Below are 21,610 nucleotides of genomic sequence, written 5' to 3'. Positions count from 1 at the left end.
CCATTTCCACAGGTACCTCTTCATTGGGAGACAAAGGCAAAAGGTATTACTTCACTGGTGGGATGGTCAGAGTCTGATCTCAGGAGTGCTGGTGGTGTAACATTCCTGATTTCTGTGTTCATTTTCCGGTTCTTTTGATTTTTCCCTTTAGCGATAGCGCCCCCGTGTTTCCTTTTGGAGCTTTGGTTCTTGGGATTTTGTTCGGCAAATTGCCTGGGCAGGGCCTGCTTGGCGTTAGATGCAGACCGTGTCTTAATACACTGGGCCATTAATCCTGTGTTGGTACTGTTGGGTTGCCTCGGTGCAGTCCTACAGCTAAGATTTGTTTCATCAGATACTGGGAGGCAAGGTTGACTTTCTTCTTGCTGCAGAACACAATTTCCTTCCCCCCCGTCGGCACGACTTACTTCGCTAGGTTCTAAGGCATGAAAATGCACTGGTGAGCGTGCCTGTGCCTATAGACCCAATGAGGAGCGCTTTTCCAATGCAATATCCAAGGACAGTCTTTTTTCTGTCTGAACAATTTCGTTTTCTAAGATTGAGGATGCTCTTATCAGAAACTGGTCCAAGGTTCCCACTAAGGAGCCACTAGTTAACGATTTTCTTCCTCTCCTCCCCAGGGGTGACGTCATTGTATCAATTACAAGTTTTACCAATACAATCACAACCTTGCTTTTGACTTGCTATAAAATGCAGTAACAGTTGTAGTAATTGGTAACAGTTATTGAGCAACACACTAACCTCTTAGCAAGATGTTAGGGAAAGGCCCTGTCTCGTCCTCATGCGTTCTCTAATGAGCTCAAACGGGCCCGCCCTTGACCCGGGCTTTGCCCGGCGCCCGCCCGCGCGCGTCCCGGGGGACAGGAATAAGAGGCTGATTAAATCCCCTGGAGCAGGGGGCGTGTCGGTAGGGCGTCTCTCTGGTGGCTGGGGAGCGTGGCTCTCCCCGGACGTGTGCCCCTCAGCTGCCTGCTGTCGGTAAGCTTGTGATTCACCTTCCAAATTGCGAGCGTTTCCCTATATCTTGCAAACATTAAGTGTAGATTTTCCATATCTATCTCCACATATATGTACATTGGTGGTATTTCTATATTAATATCTATATATATCTATATCTATAGCTATCTATATCTATATCTATATATACATATATATATACACACACACATATATATATATATATATATATATATATATATATAGAGAGAGAGAGAGAGAGAGAGAGAGAGATAGGAGCAAGGCACACATATGTGGAGTTGTTGAACATGGAAAATCTATACTTACCTTTAGTTATTTTGGATTTGATATTTTGTTCTCAATGTTTGTGTACCTTGTAAATCTGGATTCGATTTTCAGGCTCTCCGAAGGACAGATGAGTAATGTCCCCATTAAATTGGGTGTCTGATTACACAAAGGCCATGTTCATTCCAAACAAAGCTAGAATAAAGTTATGCTAGATTTTGGGTACATTCCTACAGATCAGCAGTAAATCATGTGGCTAACGCGCTACTCACTATCACTATGATTGCTTTTCCTTATATACTCCAGTCTGGCGTATAATGGAGATTTGTAACTTTCCCAATATTGTATTTCTTGATTTCTCAGAACCAAGTGGTTGGGGCAACGAATCAAATACCCTGTTACAATTCCTGTCATCTTGGGAGCAGTCACTCATTCTACTGACAAGTCCCGATGATGCAGCCCATAAGTTGGCTACCAAGACCAACCTCTGTCTGTTTTCCCGTTTGCCCCCAGCATATATGCACAGGTTAAAGTTCCATAAGGAAATCGTACCCTTGAGAGGAGGTTGAGGTCAAAAATCCTTTGGCTTGCATCACTCTGATCTATTAAATTCATCCCAGTAATATGTCGTACTACCACTTCTATAGATGTGTGGTTTTTGAGATTACAATTGCATCAAAGTTAAAACTATTTGTGAATATCTTCCCAGCTCTATGCAGATTTGCTAAGACTTGCACAGTGTTATGTATGACAGTAAAGTGCCATCATACTTTGAATAGGGTGGTGATTCTACATCCATAGGCGAAGTATCATACTCTTCCGTCCATAAAATGGCTCCCACTTTGCAGACCTTATGGGCAGACACATCCCCATTCTGTTTTCACGTGGCTATGTAAGTTGGTGCACATATATCAATACACATAAAATATCCTAATGCCACATTTCAAAATATACAGAGATGTAGGATTTTGCAGGCAGAATCCTACTGTCATCTTTGGAATAGGCTCTGCTTCTATTGCTAGATCATCTTAAATTGTGGGTTACATGCTATCAACGTTAGAGTGCAGAAACAGGAACCTTCTCCTCTCACTGGATAGGTAATTCCTTATAGAAATAAGAGCAAAGAGGCATCACTTTTCTATCATGCTTGGAAAAACATCCTTATTTGTAGTCCTATGTCTTTCGAGATTTCATGCTTGTCGTTCATGGAAAGTATCCATTACTGTGGAGTTGTGGCCGCAAAGAACGCACTGTCGTGTATCACCTAGAATAAGGGTACCAGAGTAGACTTTAGTATATTTTGTAGTACGGATAGGATGCAGAAACAGCATAATGCCTGCAAGGAGTACCTAATTTATTATGACATAGAGTAAAGTGATAAATCAACAGAATCAAAGCATCGGTAATATTAGATGAAACAGTTCTGAGATTGTAACAAGACTTGGCAAGTGTGGAGAATTTTTCAGTGACCATTGGTGCTTCTCATGACCCTGTCGCTGTGTGCACATCAGCTTGGCGTCTCTCCTTGACCTTGGCAATGCGTGTATGTTCCTGTAAGGGATAAACAATGTTAGGATATTTGAAACAACTTACAGGGAGATTTCTTTGAACAAATGGTAGATAGTCGAATAAGTCAGTGAGTAAGAAATAAAGGCCCACTGCAAAATCTCAAACATTCATTAGACATTCATAAAAGTTTATGCTCAGTCACTTGCATGGATGCATCAAGCAAATTTGCGCTCACAATCACTGCGAAACAGCGATTGCGATTGCAAAATCCACTTCCGCAATGCATCAAGTGGAAAAGCAACAATTAGCGAATTCGCAAAACTAAGATACGCAAAACCCGTAGAAACCCCCACTGAGATTCCTTAAAAGCGAATCTCCACATATTCTGCAAAGCTAAACCAGGTGGTGGGTTGCCTGGGGCTGCCTGTGTCAAAGTAAAAAAAAAGAAATCTTTGAAAATAACAAAAAAGGTGTTGGCTAAATCAAACACACTTAAGGAGACTCATTAGGAGCATGAAGAAAGTCACAATGGCAGGTCTATACATCGTGGCAAGGCGGCTGAGGCTCCAGGCTGCAGCCCAGAACAGACGCCGGATCCATGAACCCATCTACCGGCTGCGGATTACACTACTGGGACAGACTGAAGATGAGATCTACTCCAAATACAGGCTCAATGGGGCAATGATCCTGCAGCTCATCACAGACCTTGGGCCCCTGATGCAGCACCCAACACGGAGGACCAATGCCGTGCCCACCCACGTCCAGGTCCTGTGCTGCCTGCACCTCCTGGCCTCCGGCAGCTTCCAGGGGATAGTCGCAGTTGCCGGGGTGTATCCCAGAGTACACTTTCACGCTGCCTACAGAGTTTCCTGGATGCCATGCTGAGCCGGATTCATCACAACATCACCTTCCCAACAACCCAACAGGACTTAATGCAAACTAAACAGGACTTCTATCAAACTACCCATTTCCCCCATGTAATTGGATGTATCGACTGCACCCACATACACATCTGTCCACCCGCAGAGACCGAATACATGTACCAGAACCGCAAGTCATATCACTCCCTCAACATTCAGGTGGTATGCAATGCAAAGACCATCATTACAGACATTGTGGCACAATACCCAGGGAACACGCATGATTCATTTATCTTCCGGCACAGCGGCATACACACCCGCTTGGTCAGGGGGGAATTTGCCGAGGGACATCTCCTAGGCAAGTACACATGCCCACATACAGTATGTTAAGACCATGTGGTCGTGCATAACAGGCACTGACCCTCTGCTCGTCCCTTCAGGGGACAGCGCGTACGCCCTCCGTAAATACCTCCTCACCCCATACCTCAACCCAGCAATTCCACAGGAACGGAGGTACAATGGTGCGCATATACACACCAGCAATGTGATTGAGTGAACATTTGGCATGTTAAAGAGTAGATTACGCATCCTCCACAAGACTGGACGGCCCCTCAAATACCGGCCCGAGATCTGCTGCCACATTGTGGTCGTGTGCGCCATGCTACACAACATTGCCACCAAGCGGAGGATACCTGTTGAGGTGTCTGGTAGTGAGTTGGAGGGGGACAACCTGCCACCTGCACATGTGCATCATGCACACGGGGAGAATCCTGCTGAAGGTCACAGGCGCCGCGCGCACATCAGACAGAACTATTTCTAGTGCATCCATACCCCTCACACAACACTGCACTCAAGCAAGCCACATCAATGATTGACATGAGGATGATTTGTTGTCAAAATAAAGCTTTTGTTTATTTCACAAAGTCTCAATGTGCTTCCATCAGCAACAAATAAGGGTACGGCTTTTAAACATCCAAGGTCATGTAACCTGAGCTGGTGTGCATGGTTGACTCACCACAGTACAGCCTGAAATGTCATGAAACCAGCGCCTACTGCCGCGCGCACCCTGTCGCCTCTCACCCTCCAGGTTAGGCTGGTTCTGTCGGGATGCAGTGTTGGGCCGGGCACTGCGCCTCCTACCTGTTTGCACCGGCGCAGACAGGCTGCCGAGGCTAGATGCCTCTTCGCTGGCATCATCCTCCACCCCCCTTGAATTGCTATGGTCTGCCACCTGTTGGTGCTCCACAGCGTTGGTGACCGGCTCCAGGGCCCTTGCTACATCAGCACAGCATTGGACCATCTGGATTTACATGGCCAATGATCTACGCGAGAGCTGGGATGTGGCGTTCCTTATCAGGTGATTGGAACGGGTGTAGGCTGACAGCCGTGTGAGCAGCTGCCTGTGGCGTCTGTGGGTGACGTCCTGCTGCGCTACCATCAGCTGGTTGCTCTCCTTCACCGCCGTGGTCAGTTCCTGTGCACTCTCTGTGAGGAGACTGATGTTGCGTGCTGTTTTGTATAGCTGCAGCTGCATTGCTGCCATGTGCTGCGCCTGTTTGCGATGCACACGCAATATCTGAGCCTCAATGCCCAGGCCAACGTTGTGTGCGTGTTGCTCGATGGCTGCTGTGGTGGGCACGGAGCGCTGCCTTGACCTGCTGCGGGCGTGGGCCCACACACTTGCTGTGATTTGTGTCTGCCTCCTGGGTGGGGGTAGGGTCTGCTCCACTTCCATATGTGCCGAGACGTGATGTTGTGCTCCCCATGCAGCTGCAGGGGTGGCCCTGGGTGTCGGTGCAGGTGCAGGCTGCTTCTCCCCCTCCGTCTCTTCAGGTGTTTCCGCGATGTGGAGGATGTCACTGTCGGACGTGTCAGTATCCGCAGCACCTGTGATGTGGAAGAGTGCATGATTACTGGTATGATTCAGGCACCTGGGATGTTGCAACATGCACGCAGGCTTGCTATTGGTTAATGTCTGCATTCCCTGGCTGGCTTTAGGGGTCTGTGTATCTTGGCTATTCTGGCTGTGTGTGTGTCTATCAAGGCACATTTACACACTACAGATTCCACAATGCATTTGGGCGTTTGGGAGGAGCAGGGACTGGAATACTGTGATCACAAATATGGATTGCACGTGGGGCATGGGCATTGTTAGGGTATGGGGTCGCAGTAGCATGCCTCTTACCTTGTGTTTGGTGTGTGCTGCGGGAGGTGTCCAGTTGGGTAACGCCCACACAGGATTCAGGGTGCATGGTATCCTCCACTAGGTCCTCTATGGGGGTGTTTTCAGGGACTATGGAGGGTCCCCATCCCATACTCCTTGTCTACCCCAGTCTATCAGCTACTCGCTCCTTGGCACGGCCTCGGAGGTTGTTCCACCTCTTTTTTAAATCATCGATGGACCAGTGGGTGACTCCCACCGTATTCACCTTTGCCTTGATGCGCACCCAGATGCGCCTCTTTGATACCTCGGGCACTTTCCGGGACAGCTTCCCGAACAGTTGATCGTGGTCCCTGCTCACTCCTTCAATCAGGTACTCAAGTTCTTTTTTACTGAACTTGTTTGCGCTTGCGGGGTTTTGCACTTGGTCCTGCAGCTTCCTGGGACATTGTGGTTTGATTTCAACTCCTGTATGGTCAGTGCTCTGCCTCCTCCTGTGTCCAGCTCTGTGGTTTGAATGAAGCATGGAGCAAGCTCCTTCCTGCTAGTGATCTCATCATTTTGCTACAAATGCGACTTCCCGTTGCGATTTCGGTATTTGCGAAATCGGTAATTGCGGATTCACAATTAGGGGGTTGGAAACAGCCGACTCTGCGATTTTGTTGGAATTTTTGCGGAGTCGCATTTGGCGATTACGGGCGGGTGCGATTCGCAGATATTTTGCGGTTTGGATGATGCATCCCATTCTGTGATTTCTAAATAGTGGTTTCCTTATTTTTCGCTATTTCGGATTCGCAGATTGGATGCTTGATGTATCTATGCCTTAGAGGCTTATATCAGTGTGAGGTTGAAGTGGTAGTCTTGAAAGTCAGTTCTTGGTTGGAGCTGGACGGTTGCATGTTTCATTGGTTTAAGTCTTGTAAATGTGCCAGCCTCTGCTTTGAGTGACTTTCACTAATGGGTCAGACCTTGTTTATCTCAAAAATTCTTCAGTCCCTGGAATGAATCTCATAAGCATGCCTGCAGTCAGTGTGGGCTTTATAAACAGTTAAAATCTTGGTGTGAGTCAATAAATGGGTCAGGTCTTTATATAAGTCCCTTGAATAGGTCAGTCCTTGCCTTGAGTATGGTGATTCAGTCAGTCATTTGAGTGATTATCTTTATAAGGTCAGGATGATTTGCTAATCCTTTATAGGTTCAGCTGTTAGTGTTGGTCAATGAATCTGTTCTTGGCATGAAGGTTTTCAATTGGTCATTGCTTGGCGTGAGTCTCATAAATGGGCCAGTTCTTGGTATGAATTATATGAATTGGTGCGCACTTGACGTGAGTCTTGTTAATGGTTTGGAGGTGGGTGTTTGTCTTAAGAATGGTCACAGCTTCATACACCCTCTGTCCTTAGTGTGAACCTAAAGAATGGGCCTCAATTGAATATTCTGTAATAGTGAGCTGTCACATATGAACTGAGTTACATATAGAAAAGAACTAACAAGAGAAATTAGTTAACTGAGCTAGCAAGAAAAAGGTTTAATAAGTGGGGCTAGTAAGCTATATGCATAGCAGAGTCCTGTCATAAAAGTAAGGTTTAAGTAATACTGAATTGTGTAGAACAAAAACCCACAACCTGGAATGAGCTCAGTGCTCTCTGCCTCTTCTAGTGGAGTCTCTAAGTAAACAAAAATGTATTCACTCAAAAGACAAAGAATTTGGTTGGAAATCCGCCACAACAAAGTGACAATGTAAAACAGCATATTCTGGAGGGGTTTGTATGGGCGGCGGCATATGTTACATGACATGCCCTACTGAGAGTCATCAATTAGTTTATTTTGTACAAGGAATGCTATAAAGGACCACATAAATCGCATTGAAACAGCAACAAGAGTTTGCAAGTATTGTAGATGTCATGGCGAATCTCCACTGCTTGATGATGTGCTGCTCTCCTGATATGAAACGCTAAAGATCATTTACACAACCATCGGCATTCCAGCACTGATCAGAAAAACTGACATTAACCAGTTGGTTTTTTTGTGGTTTTCGCAAAGTGCCGTCAGGCAACAGTTTCACTGGCTACTTTCACTTTGGTGCTTATCCACACAAACATTTGTGTGAATTTGAAAAACTAACTTTGTACATTTTTGAATTTTTTGCACTTTTTAAAACTTTGTCAGCTTTGTGAAATAAGAAGATTGTGAAGTTTAAGATAAAGGAATAGTTCAACGTAACAGCTCTTAAATGTTCCCGCTGCCAGTGGTGCTCAGGGCAGCCAACACCCGCGGATTCATGGGAACTGCCCGCCAAACACTCACCGTCCAGCTTTCTACCTACTGAAAGATGGGATTTACAGTAGATGGGGAATGGACAGTTTGTGACAGCAGTTGAAGTGTTATCCGTTAGGAATAGAGTTGGTGATGCACAGGTATTGCTGCCTTCCCCAATGCCACTCACGGCTAGGGGCAGCTTTGATGGCGGTAAGGAAAGCATGAACAGTCATTTTGTTGCATCCTAAAATTCTGCTCTTGAATCCAGTGGCAAAGTAAGCAACAGACCCACGTCTGGGCATACTCTGCCAAGTTAGGGCAAAGAAAGTAAACCCAAGGAGATGATGGACAATGCGTTGAAACTTATCAGACACTCACACCCCAGTCACAAATCTGGTTTGAATCCATCATCATTCTTTAGCTCACTTCGCCACCCTAATTCAGACCCAGCCATATGCAAATCAGTTTTGACCCTGTGCCTCATGTCCTTTTTACTGTTAGGACATATCAAAATGTATGCCCTATTTAAAAAAATACAGCTCCCTGCCTTAGGGCTCGATAGGCCTTCCTTAGCGAAGACTTACGTACATTGTTAAGGGTAGTGTAGACTTTGCCATTTGTTTAAATGGCAAAGTCAAACTAACAGTTAAAACACTACTCTTCAAGGCATCAGTGGCAGGCTGGGAGTCAGTTTTTAGTTTTAACTTACAGGCCCTGAGGGCTTTGGTACAATATATTAGGGACTTATAAGTAGGTTAAATTATGCCAGTGGGGGGTAGCCAATTCAACATACACTTTGTAAAGGGTTAGAACACTGGCACTGAGGTCTGGTTGTCAGGCCTCAGTGCTCTCTAAGAGTAGGAAACCCAACAGCATCAGTCCAAAACTTTGGGGGCATCATGCAAAAAGGGGTATTTCCTTAGAGTGCGCATAAGTGGGCCATCACAAAAACAATTAGCAGGCATGCCCTTGTGGCCTTAGGAAATAGAATTCTTTGGGGAATGCTGACTGGCAAAATATAAAACTACATTATCTCCATTCACAAAGATGATAATGAGGCACCGACAGGTCAAAAAACAAAGGGGCATATTTACAACCCTGTCGCCACCATAACTTCACTTTTTTTGACGCTGTGGTGGTGATACCCGCTTTGCCTTATTTACAAGGCAGTGTTAAACCACTTAACAGCTTTTAACGCTGCCTTGTAAATACGGCCCCTCCTTCACACAGCTGCGGCCCATACAGGTAGGAGTGGTAGGGCGGTTGGACCATGTGGGGGGGGATTTCGATGTGGGATGACGTGGGATGGGCGGTGGGGCCGGGTGGGAGGGGATTTTGACAGACAATGACATGGGAAATTACTTATTTATTTAATTTTCCCTCTTCAGCATCCATCAAAATCCCCCCACCTGGCCCCACTCCCTCACCTCGCCACCACTCTAACCTGCACAGACCGTGGCTGCTTTCATCCTATACTTTGCATGAAAGCGGTGGGCAGTCAGTATTGCGATGGGCGTTCCGCCGCAACACTTTTTGATTTTGACGCTAACCCATATTTAGAAGGGTGGCGTAAATATGGGGCAATGCCAAAATTAAGACCAGGGAAAATCTGGTTTTACCCTGAGGAAATGAGGAGAAATGCTTTATTTCTTCTAGTTTTTGCTTTTTCTTTGTGTGTTGCGTTGTGCAGCACAAATAGAAACAGCAAAACGCAGTTGATTGTTTATGTTCAGGATGGTGTCCCTTCCTGCATACTAACATTCATAACAAAAAAATGGCGAGTTGCAACTTCTATGTGTGATGCATTCTGCAGCACACATAGAAGTTACAAAACTACATTACTGATTCTTTATGTACAGGAAGGGAGACCTTCCTGCACATAACCAATCTTATTTTGCAACGCAGGCACCCTTGCACAATGGTGCAAGAGTGCCTGCTTTGGCGCTAGGCAGCTAAATTTAGAACCAGCGCAGGGTGAAACACAGAACTGAGCCATATTGTTTTATATTCGTCGCAGCCCTGTGTCAAAAGTGGCAGGCGAATCATTAAGCCAAGAAGGCTAACGCTGTGCTCTGTCACTTTTATTGTAAATATGCCCCATAACATCTTGTTTGGTGCATTTCTGATATTTTGGTGACAAAATATCACTATCTTTTTCCAATACAGTAAATGTTTGGCTGAAGAAAAAACTTTTAATTTGCTATTGATGATGATGGTGAGGATGATACCAACTACTCAATGTTAGACGCCTTAATTAATTATAACAATTGTATTTCAGCATATAAATATCAGTAACATAAAATAATCTCTTCTGTTGAAAGTCAGGTACGTTAATTACCCATTTGCATAGATCAATTCCTCCACCAATCCAGAAATTATTTCAGATAACCCATGAATTCCAATAAAATGATAAGCAGAAATTATTCACATAATAATTTAATTTGTAACTACATTACACCCTTTTGTCCTCTTTTTTGTTGACGTTCCACATGGCAGTATGGAATTGAATTGAAAATAGAATGTTTGTCATTTAATTTTACATAATAGATTCTATCTTTTAATTTAGTATTAAAATTTGCTGCAACTCATGTCTGAAAGAAATTGGGGGGATTATTTACAAGCCCCTTGCCCACTGGCAGCACAGAGCGGAGACCCATACCTACGAGGCCATGCAAAGCCACTTTGCATGGCTTTTCATGGCCTCGAAAATATGCTGTAAGGCAAAGCAGCGTAAGAAGCTGTGTTGCCTTACACTGTGTCAGGGAAGAGGTCCATGGGCATTGCGGTGGGTGTTCCCACGCAAAGCTCCCATAAGATTTGATGCATTTTCCAGATTTGCAAGGATCTGTAAACCTGGGAATGCGCAAAACTGAACACATTCCCAGGTGATGAAAACACCTCCATGGATTGTTTTGTGCAGGAAGCTTGCCCCATACAGCACAAACACAATCCTACCAACAATGCAGACATTCTTGCATGATGGTGCAAGGGTGCTTGTGTTGGCGCTAGGCACCATTTTGTGCGCCGGCGCTGGCTGAAAAGAAAGGAATGCACTGTATCTCGTAACTACGGTGCATTCCTACCCTGTCAATTTGGCTTCGGGCAGTGCAGCAGAAAGACCTGTGAAAAGAGGTGCAACGTTTTTTAATAATTTCAGTATAGAGGACAGCTGTGGACTCCAAAGGTTTAACTTTAGGAAAAAGGATTTAATTTTTATTTTTCGAAAATGAGTCCTATTCTGATTTGAATCCTGAAGATCCAAGTGAATGTTACAAAACAATTACTGCATGCACATTTGCTTTTTTTGCACTTAATCACACGAATAGTATTATGCATAAAAGCATAATATTTTTGTGAAATCATAGCTCTTTATATGCTATGCAAATGTCTAGAATCTAATTGCACTGTAAATCGATATTAAACAAGTCGGATGGTAATTTAGTATAACAGTAAATAAATACACATTGCTAGGATCTAAGAAGGTCCTCCCTACATGGATATCTGGTGTGTAATAAGTGGACTGTATTTAAATAACAGCATTAAGAATTACATTTACATTTGAGCAGTGAATTCTAATAAATTTGAGGTGAGTTATAATGAAGTTGGTGTCTAAGATATCCACGTTGAATTGAGCTGAAGGTATAGGAGAACTAATTTCTAATGAGCCTGGTACATTGTAGAACTGTCACAAACAGCAATCTGGGTGGCTGATTTATCAAGGTTTCAAGCAACGGAACACAACAAGACACCTTGCTGTGCTACGATGTGTGACGGGTGAAGGCAGGGATGTGCCATATTTAACATTATATGCCGTATTCTTGTCCTGTCCTTGCAGTGGCGCACAATGTGCTACCCTGCGCCTGCGCAGGCACGCTAGCGCCATGGATCAAGGGTGCCTGCGTTGCAGGTAGGATTGTGTCCCTTCATGCACAAAAAAAATCTACTAAGCAATTTCCTCTCTCTAATTTTGCTGCAAAATGTAGCACACTTAGAAAGAGTAAACAACTAGTAGAAATAAAGATATTTCTCCTCGTTGTGCCTCTAGTGGGAAGGCATATAATTCTGATGCATTCCCAAATCTGCCAGTACTGGTAAATCTGGGAATTCGTCAGAACACATGAGTGAATGTGTGGGGACACCCACACTCCACTCTTGTAATGCTCCCACCACGCAGTGTAGCCAAGGCATCGACTTACGCTGCCTTGCGATATGCCAGATGTACCAAGCCACGCAGGGCCACTCAGGATGGCCTTATGTATCTTGGTAAATCTGAATCTATGTTTTGCGCTGCCTTGCGTCTCCTTGTGTGGCACAAGGGTACCACAAAATATTGATAAATTTGACTCTGGGTGTTAAAGAAGTTGGATATGATGGTCTTGATGTAAGAGTGAGCACATAGCTAAAATTGTATCAGTGTACTTTATTTCTGTAGGTTTTAATAAGCACCTTCCACAGAGCATACCTGTCAATAAACTAAAGCCCACTCCCTTTTGTGGTACCTCCCTGTAGGCAGCAACAGGCGTGGGGAGAGACTATCCCACTTATGTCTCAGTGCCTCTTACAGGTCTCTGATCATGCCCTCCAGGGTCTTGTTGAACATCTCAACAAGACCCTGAATTTCTTGTTTGTGGATGGTAGAGGGTGGAAAACGTATTAGTTATCCACCACTCCTTCTACATTGACTGCATGTATGTGGATATAAAGTTTGCACCCCTGTCAGACACAACTTCCTTGAGGATACCCATGCGGGTAAAAATCCCCATCAGGGCCACTGAGGGTGCAGGTGTGGTACTCAGAAAGATTACCTTTGGATACCTAGTTGCATGATCCACTGAGACCAGGATGAACCTGTTGCCTGAAGCAGTCTGTGGATTCATAGGCGCTCCAATGTCGATGCCCACCCTCTCAAAGTGTAATCCATTGACTGGCGGAGCCTTAAGATTTTTCCTTATCTACCCACTATCCTGGCAGGTCATGCAAGTCCTGAAGAATGTATCTGAGGAAGTCTGTAACCTGGGCCAATAAAAGCAAAGGTTGTTTCTTTGTTCCAGGTGCCCTGTCAGGGGTATCTTGTGAACCAGCTCCAGTAGGAAGGCCCTGTAGCATTTGGGGACTGCCAGGGCCCTCCTGTTGTCCTATGCACAGGAACCTTAGGCTCACTGTAAAGGAGGCTGTCCGCCTAGTAAATGTAGTGACTACCAGAGGCATCACCTGCTGCTTACGCTTCAGCCTGCTGCCTCAGTCCCTCAAGGGTTGGACACTCTCTCTGTGCCCTACAGAACTCCTCTTTGGTGGATCATCCTTCTACATGCCATCCAGCAATGACAGGTACGTCACCAAGGGTAGCAATGGCCTCTTCTGTGGAATCCAGAGTGGCCACTGCAGGTGGCCCATTTATCTCACTAGAGTATATTCAGGGGCTGGTTTCCAATGACCCCTGCATTTCACCTTCTTAGAAGTTGGCCGGGCCATTTTTTCAGGCTCCGGCCCTTTTGGACTCCCATCCTGAGCAATCATGGACCTTGTCGTAGCTCGGATCCAATCAGGTAATGCTAACATCTCCACATGAACAATGATCTCTACTTCTTTATCTGTAGTGTGCTCAAGGTCATTACCCAACAGATAATCCACACATGACAAGGCTTACAACAACTTTCAGAAATCCTGATCCCCCTTATTCAAATGGAATTAGAGCCACATGATAGTGAACTTCTTAGCCACTATAACCTAGTGAAATGCATGGAGAATTACCTGTACTGGGAATACCAGCTGCCTCCTTTCAGTAGTCATACTGGCTTCTGTATCCCTCTGCGCCTCCATACCGTGCCCATTAATGTTGACCCACTGCCTATTCTTTGTAGTATTTGCTGCCACATGAATCTTAGGAACTATCTCACTGTCACCCAGGGGCACTAGGGTAACATAAATAAACAGCCCCATTTACAGGGACAAACTCCTCCCCCAGCACTATACCAGCTCATGGCATATCTTCATTTCATCCATCACTAGTACCTTCTCTTCTAGAGCCTGCTTTTTCTCAGCCAAAACAAGTTTTTGCTGTTGCTACTACTTAACAAAATCTAGGCTCAGTTTTCTTTCTTCCCTCCTGTCTGCCAGCTCCGGCGGGGATAGATTTCTGGAGGAAACAGTACTCCTGACTAGTGGAACTGTTATTGCATCCTGCAGGTCGGTGGCCCCTCCCCAAGATGTGGTAAATCCCCATTGGAATTTTTACTCAGGTATTTCTCCTCTTCTATGATTTATTGTTCCTCCTCCCCTGGGTTCCCAGATCCTGCAACCTGGGTCTCTGTCCAGGCTCTCAGAGCTGTCTGGAACTCCACCCTCCTTGTGAGTCCCTTGAAAGAAATCAGAAACCCCTTACAGAACACCTTCAGCTGGATCCCTTGTAGGACTCTAATTTAGTCAGCTCAAAATCAGTTGCTGCAGGTACTATTTCTCCAATTTGGGACATGGTATAGAAGGAAAAATCACAAAGGCTAAACAGGTAAAATTGAAAAAATTCAAAATGGTCTCAGTACAACGTTGTAGTGAACAATGATTTACTGTATGTTATTACACAAACACCAGTCCTATCCTTACCACTGATCACCAGTGTTAGAAATGGGGTTTCTGGTAGACTAAGGTATACAGGGTAAGCTAGATACACAACTGAGATAACCTGTGCTCACTCTTTGTTAGCTTGGCGCCGAGCAGGCAGGGTTATCAAAAAAGGCAATGTTTAAAGTATTTGTGCAACACACACACATAGTAACACAATGAATACACGACAAAAAGACTTCCCTCAGGTTTGCAAAAATAGTTTGTTATATTATGAATACATTAAGGCCAAAACGACAAAAATCCAATGAGTAAGTTTCAAGCTGTGAAATCTTTATTCTCATTAAATAAACAAAGTTCTAGCACATTAATGATCCTATCACATATGGGTACTTTCACGCGTTACTTCCTCTCATATGCCGGGGCCAGATAGTTCTCAATGAGGAACCATGAGGAGCTTTCAGGGGTCACTCGGGAATGGAAGATTTAGGCACTCCTGGCCACCCACGGTACACAGGTTTGAAAGTTGGACCTTGCAACAAACAGTGCCTGGTCTCTGGCTGCAGTAGCGGGAGTGTCAGAACAGACTCGATGGACCAAGGGAAACAAAAGGAGCCCATATACAGCGATCTTGCTCTCAGCAGGGCCCTCTCCCCAGGGATGTAGTGAGATCTTATGTTGACGTGCAGCGCAGCCTCTACTGACGAGTGGTGGGCTGATCCGATGAGATGTCACGGGATGATCTCTGGTCACCACAGCAATGCTGGGGTCTGCGCTGGAAGACTTACCTCAATGGAGCAGTGCCGGCTACAACACATAGATGGCGATCTTGATTGGCGTGGATTGGTGTAATTGGTGTAACTTGACATTGCAGACCAAAAGCAAATGCTTTGACTTGTGTAGAGTGAAGCGCTCTGTCTGGTTGAAAAATGCTGGTTAAAAGCAAACATTGGACCTTTGCTGAGAGAAGGGCTCAGCCTTTCTGAAGCAAAGTCCTTGATTGCCCTGAGACTTCAAGAACATGAGGAAAGCCAGCAAAGCAAGGTAGAAGGCAGAAGCCAGCACAACAAGGCAGGTAGCACAGTGGATTTCCCTCCTGTAGCTCAACAAGCAGCAGGCCAGTAGTTAGAAGAGTGGTAGACCCTCATGGCAGCCCAGCAGTCCTTTTGGCAATATGTAGATGTAGAGCCAGTGATGTCTGGTTACAAGTTCAAAACGTTTCTGATATGCAGGGGTCAGTGCCCTAGTACTTATACCCAAAAGTGTCTTTGATGTAGAGCGTGACTTCAAAGGAGGCCTATGAAGTGTACAAGTATCCCTTTCAAACCAGTCCTGTCTGCACAGCTATCTGTGGGGGGTGATCAGCCCTAACCCTGGGCGTAGTTTGGGAAGTAGCACTACGCTTAGCTACGCGAAGTGCACTTCGCACTACGTGAGCTACGCGTAGCTACGCAAACTGTGTAGAGCACTGTGCAAAATGCTGTTCGCACTGATTGCACAGTGCCGGATGCTTGTCCGCACTGTGCAATCAGTGCAAACTGCATCTTGCACAGTGCAAGCAGTTGTTTTCCACCGTTCTAGTAGATTTCTACTCGAGTGGCAGCTTTCTCAACGCAGACTGGTAGTTTCTCACCGCGAGCGGTCAGCAAGCATAAGCGACCACTCGTAATGAGAAACCTGACCTCCCTGCGTTGAGAAACTCGCCGGGAGGTTAATTTTCCACGCTCGCGATCGGCAACTTGATGTTGCTGATCGCGAACGAGGAAAAAGCCAACTTGACGTTGAGGACAGCGAGCAAGCAAAAAATGACCACTGCACTACGCTGTGCTACTCGTGTTCGCCCTGTGCTACGTACAATTCGCGTAGTGCTAAGTAGCGCAAACTTCGCAAACTACGTGAGCGTAGCGTAGTGCTTTGCCCAGCCTTAATCAGCACCTTGCATGTGGGCAGGACACTACCATTTCAAGAGGCGTGTGAGCCCCTCCCATCCCTCCCAGCCCAGGAACAACCACCAGAATGCAGATAAACGCAGATGCACTTGATTGTCCTGTGTTGTAGCTGTCTAGAGGGAATGTACAAATGTATCTGTCATCCAGCCCAGCCCAGAGATGTATTAGAGACAGGCTAGCAGGGTCATAGAGCAGGAACTACAGAGAAATATCCACTTTTTAAAAGTGGCATTTCTAAAATAGTGAGGTCAAATCTAAATTCACCAGTAAGGATGATTTATCGTTGCCGATCCAAATACAACAAAAAAAATGAATTAGGCAGTTTCTCACGACCATGAAATGCAAAACATAACAGTACATGCCTTACTTCTACTTACATAGCACCAGGCCTAAAGGGCTACCTAGGGTCAACCTTAGGGTTTACTTATATGTAATACAAAGGGGAGTTTGAGGCTTGGCAAGTAGTTTTAAATGCCAAGTTGAACTGGCAGTATACTGCACACACAGGCACTGCAGTGCATGCCTGAGACAGGTTGAAAAAGGCTACTTCTGTGGGTGGCACAATCAGTGCTGCAGTCCACTAGTAGCATTTAATTCCCAGGCCCTGGGTATATAGTATATGTTAGAAATGGGATATCTGTTTGGCTAAAGCTTGCGCCAAAGCCAGGCAGAGACCACCGCTCTAGTCAGGGCAAGGGAGTTACACGCCAAGATAACCCCTGCTCACCCCCTTGGTAGCTTGGCAGGAGCAGTCAGGCTTATCCCGGAGGCAATGTGTAAAGCGTTTGCACAACACACACACAGCAGCAACACACAAGGTTATATATAAAAATAGCCTTTGTATTATAAGAAACACATTAGAATATTAATCATGCAATGTACACTGTGCCAACTGGCAGTGGGCAGTATTTACAGGGGATTATATACACAAGACAGGGCCACATGGACCACTGTCAGAATCATCACTTAGTAGAAATAGTAACAGTAAGATTTATCCTAGACTTAGAACACAACCAGTAATTCCATCACAAATAGTAAATGTATAGCACAACCAGTAACCACTGGTGAAATACTGAACTGAGGCCTAGATCCTGCAATGTAAATCACAGTATGCAATAATCATCACATTAGGCATAAATTACATGATGCGCCAACCTCATAAACACTAAATCACATTATGTATAGGTATCACCAGTATAGACACATTACGCAGTAATCAGGGCCTCCCACACTGAAACAGAACCCAGGCCCACTGGCCTCTCACAGGGGGTTCAAACGCCCAACATCCAGAATGTCAGGCTGGCAGCAAAAAGCAGCAAAAATAGGTGGGCGCAATGAACTTGCCTAAATGTAGCAGCTGCCCACTAATTGCTGGGCAGCTGGGAAATCAAAAGATGGGCAAGGGCATTCACTGTGCCTCATGTAGCAGAACTGAGCAATGTTGCAGCTGCCCTCTATCACGTGGGGCAGCTGGGGGAAATGCCTTGGCACTATGGTGCCCTGGAAACCTTCACTTGGTTTCTACAATTGCGCCCAACCATTGCAGCTGCCCATTGCCAAACGGGGCAGCTGGTGAAAAATTCTCTGGGACTCTAGCACCCAACAATGCCCTTCGTTGCAGCTTCCCACTGTCTGGAGGGGCAGCTGTGCATATGCTAATAGGCCTGGGCCCACTGTGCCCTCCGGGCCTTGCTGGGGCTCCTCAATTAACTCTTCCCACCTCATTGGAGCCCCACAGGGTCTGAGAACAATTCGGGCACCGTTGGAGCGGCCCGCTGTCAGGTGCGGGACCGCTCAGTCAACAGGAGGCGGAGCACTCCTCAATCAGCCAGCACGGGCACCACTGGCCCTAGGGACAATTATGCACACAACGTTGGAGCAGCCCGCAATGGCGGGCTCGCTCATAGAAAGGAGCTGCCGGTCAGAGTATTCCGCCCAGCCCTCACTCACCGGGCCTCATCATGCAACAACGTCTTTGCTTTCTCCCCTGCCGGCAGAACTTCAGTCGCAGCGCGGGGCTCGGGTGTACACTGCACTGCTGCCTCCTCTCCTGGTTGCGCTGAGGCTGCACCAGCCGGACTAAGCTTCCGTTTCACGGCCCGCCCCCTGAAGGTTGCCTGACTTCCGGTTTAGTCCGGGTCGCAGCGGTGCATCCCTTAATGGGAAGGCAATACGGGGTAGGCTCCCGTTCTGAGGCAAAAACGTGGGGTGGGCACCCGCTATCAAGTAAATGCAAGATGTGGCAAAAATGCGGGGTGGGCACCCGCTATTAATTAAATCAAAGATGAGGCGAAAACGCGGGGGGACCTGCTATTAATTAAGTTCAAGATGTGGCAATAACGTGGGGTGGACACCCGCTTTACAAAGGGCAGTGTGGGGGGAATCCCACACGTTGCAGCTTCACGCTCCAGGCCATCAGCACTCCCCAAAATTAAAGTAAAGAGCCCTAGGAACAGAAAGCCCTAGCACTGTCCAGTCCAAAGTCCAGGGTCAAAAACGGAGCGCTCTTCCCAGAGAACCCTTTTATGCGGTCAAAGCCCCTCTATTTATACTACTTTTCCCCTTTGTGTCGCAGTACAGAGTTTAGGGACACCTGTTAAAACTGGTATAGGGGAGCTTTGGAGCACTTTTTTGCTCAGCTCCTCTCTCCTATGTAAGGTGGGGGCTCAGGGATTAGACACACCACAGGGGCGGAGCCGGCATTGTGGAGGGGAGGCAGAGACCTATTCAGGTCCCAGGTGCAACTCCTCCCTCCCATCTACATGCAGATCTCCCTATTCCCCACTGGGCAGACTGATCCTCGCTCCTGGAGCCACCCACATCATCCAGCACCTGTCAATCACAAGCCAGCCATGCAAATCCCATCAAGCAGGCAGACACACAGCACACAGAAATGCCCACTTCTAAAAGTGGCATTTCTCCACCAGTCACCACACATCTGCGCACACCATTGCGCAGCACTTATTCTCATGAGTTCATACGTACTAAACTCACCTCTGTACTCCTCGCATACCAGGAATTACCAGGGACACACATATCCCCCAAGCATTCCTAAGGGAGGGCAGGCTAATCTCACCACACGCACTCAGAGAGCGCACACACTTTACACTGGGCCACAGTGCTAAAGTGCACAGAGGCCAAAAACTACTAATATCAGGTCACAGAAAGGGCAAAAAGTTTAGGGGTGAACCTGCCAAAAGGGCCAAGTCCAACAGTATACCACTTTACAAGGGACTTACAAGTAAGTTAAATATGTCCATCAGGTATACACCAATTACACACATGTTTAGGGAAGAAGCACATGCACATTATCACTGATTAGCATGGTTGAGTGCTTAGAGTCCTAAGGACAACAAAAAAATACAGCAAAACATGGAGGTAAAAAGCAAAACATTTGATGGAAGACCACTCTAAGGATGCTCGGACTAACAGAAAAGCAAAACATTTGTTGATTTATTTGTAATACCTTGCTCATTGAGTGTAGATTGGATAGAACTTTCTATCTTTACATTGGAATTCAATTCTAAAGTAAGGGTGGGCGTAGTGCGCGTAGTGGGGCTACGCGAGGCTCCGCGAAGTGGGGTGGGCGCTACGCCCACCCACACACTTCGCGTAGCCCCACTATGCGCCACCCGCCTCCCTCCCGCCCTCTTGTACAACCATATTTTTAGTATTAAATACAGTAAAATAAAAGAAAAAAAACTAACCTTGGATGCCGGGTCCCGGGGCTCCCTCTTCCTGTTGACGCGCCGACTTCTTCAGACGAATGTGCATGCGGGTGCCCGCGCATTTCTTGCGAGAAATGCGCATGCGCGGGTGCCCGCGCATGCGCATTCGTCTGAAGAAGTCGGCGGGTCAACAGTACCTAATTCCCTTTGTACACACCTTTACCACCACAAACCCTAACTCTCCCCAAACCACAATCCCCTGGCACTTACACCCTCTCCTGAATCATCCCCCACCGTAATACTATCCCCTCCACTGAGTCCAGCTTCCAACCCCACACTCACCCACACCGCCCCTACCCCCCAGAGCATCACTCTAATGCCCCTTGACTTTACTTTCCTTTTCGACTCACCCTACCAATTCACCCTTTGCCCACCCTTCTCTCTGACATCATCCCCACTACACTCCGGCATCTCAAAAAAATCAAACCTTTTATTCCTGATGAAGACTTTAAATTGATTATCCAGTCTGACTATCCAGTCATAATCTAAAATAGATTAGGGTAATGCCCTTCTCTCTGGCACCTCCAAAACCCACCAGGCCCCCATCAAATCCGTTCTTAACCTAGCAGCCAGGCTTACAACAAACTGTAGACGCTTTGACCACATCTCCCCTGCCCTCAAATCCCTCAAATGGCTCCCCATAGATGGCAGGTCCTCCTATAAAATAGCCTGTATTACTCACAAAGCACTTTACCAGAATATCCCATCCTACCTCTCAACTAAACTTAAAAAAAGCTGGCTGTGCCCGAACACTGAGAAGCACCAACACTAATCTTCTCTTACCCCCCTACTCAAAAAAGCTGCTGTGAAATCCCGCTCCTTCTCTGGTAAGGCCCCATCCATTTGGAATGCCCTACCCAAAGACCTCCGTTGTAACCGTTTCTACTTCAGATTCAAACTTAAAATTCATTTGCTCGCCAAGTTTTTGGGAAATTAATTTTTTATTGGATACCTAGTCTCTCCGGCTACCTCTCCCCCTTCCTCTTTAGACTTCCCCCTGTCCCGCACTCACTCCCCTCTCCTTTTCCTCTTGTACCCTCACCCCCCTCCTCCACCTATCTCTTCCTCCCACTTACTATCCTGTGCTCTGAACCATCCTTGACATACTATTACATTTACTATCTTCTTTAATACCAGTGCTCCGGCAACTGGCTTCCCCATCGCCATTCTCCATCCATAAGTTTCTCTTATCACTAGGTTCCCCTAACTGCTCCCATTATTCTTTTTGTTTCGTATTTTGCCTCCCCTTATTTTTCTGTTTTGAGCACCTGTACAACGTGTTTAGTTTCAAATGCCATGATTGTTCTTTATTGTATACTACCGCTGCTGATGTAAAGCGCTCTGATA

The 21,610-nt window shown here is 46.2% G+C and overlaps 1 protein-coding gene across 1 annotated transcript in view; it reads right to left on the bottom strand.

Annotated features, from left to right (window-relative positions):
- Positions 1-2,380: 2,380 nt before the first annotated feature.
- LOC147710990 (uncharacterized) overlaps positions 2,381-21,610 on the bottom strand; it is a 151,037-nt gene continuing 131,807 nt past the window's right edge. The window contains exon 13 of the mRNA XM_086920088.1: positions 2,381-2,793. Coding sequence (XP_086776214.1) covers positions 2,725-2,793 — 69 coding nt within the window. The 3' untranslated portion in view covers positions 2,381-2,724. The remainder of the gene's footprint in view (positions 2,794-21,610) is intronic.

The sequence above is a fragment of the Lissotriton vulgaris genome, chromosome 5 (genome assembly GCF_964263255.1).
Source record: "Lissotriton vulgaris chromosome 5, aLisVul1.2, whole genome shotgun sequence".
NCBI classification, from domain to species: Eukaryota; Metazoa; Chordata; class Amphibia; order Caudata; family Salamandridae; genus Lissotriton; species Lissotriton vulgaris.
Note: the sequence above shows the minus strand (reverse complement) of the source record. Positions and strands in the feature narration are given on the sequence as shown.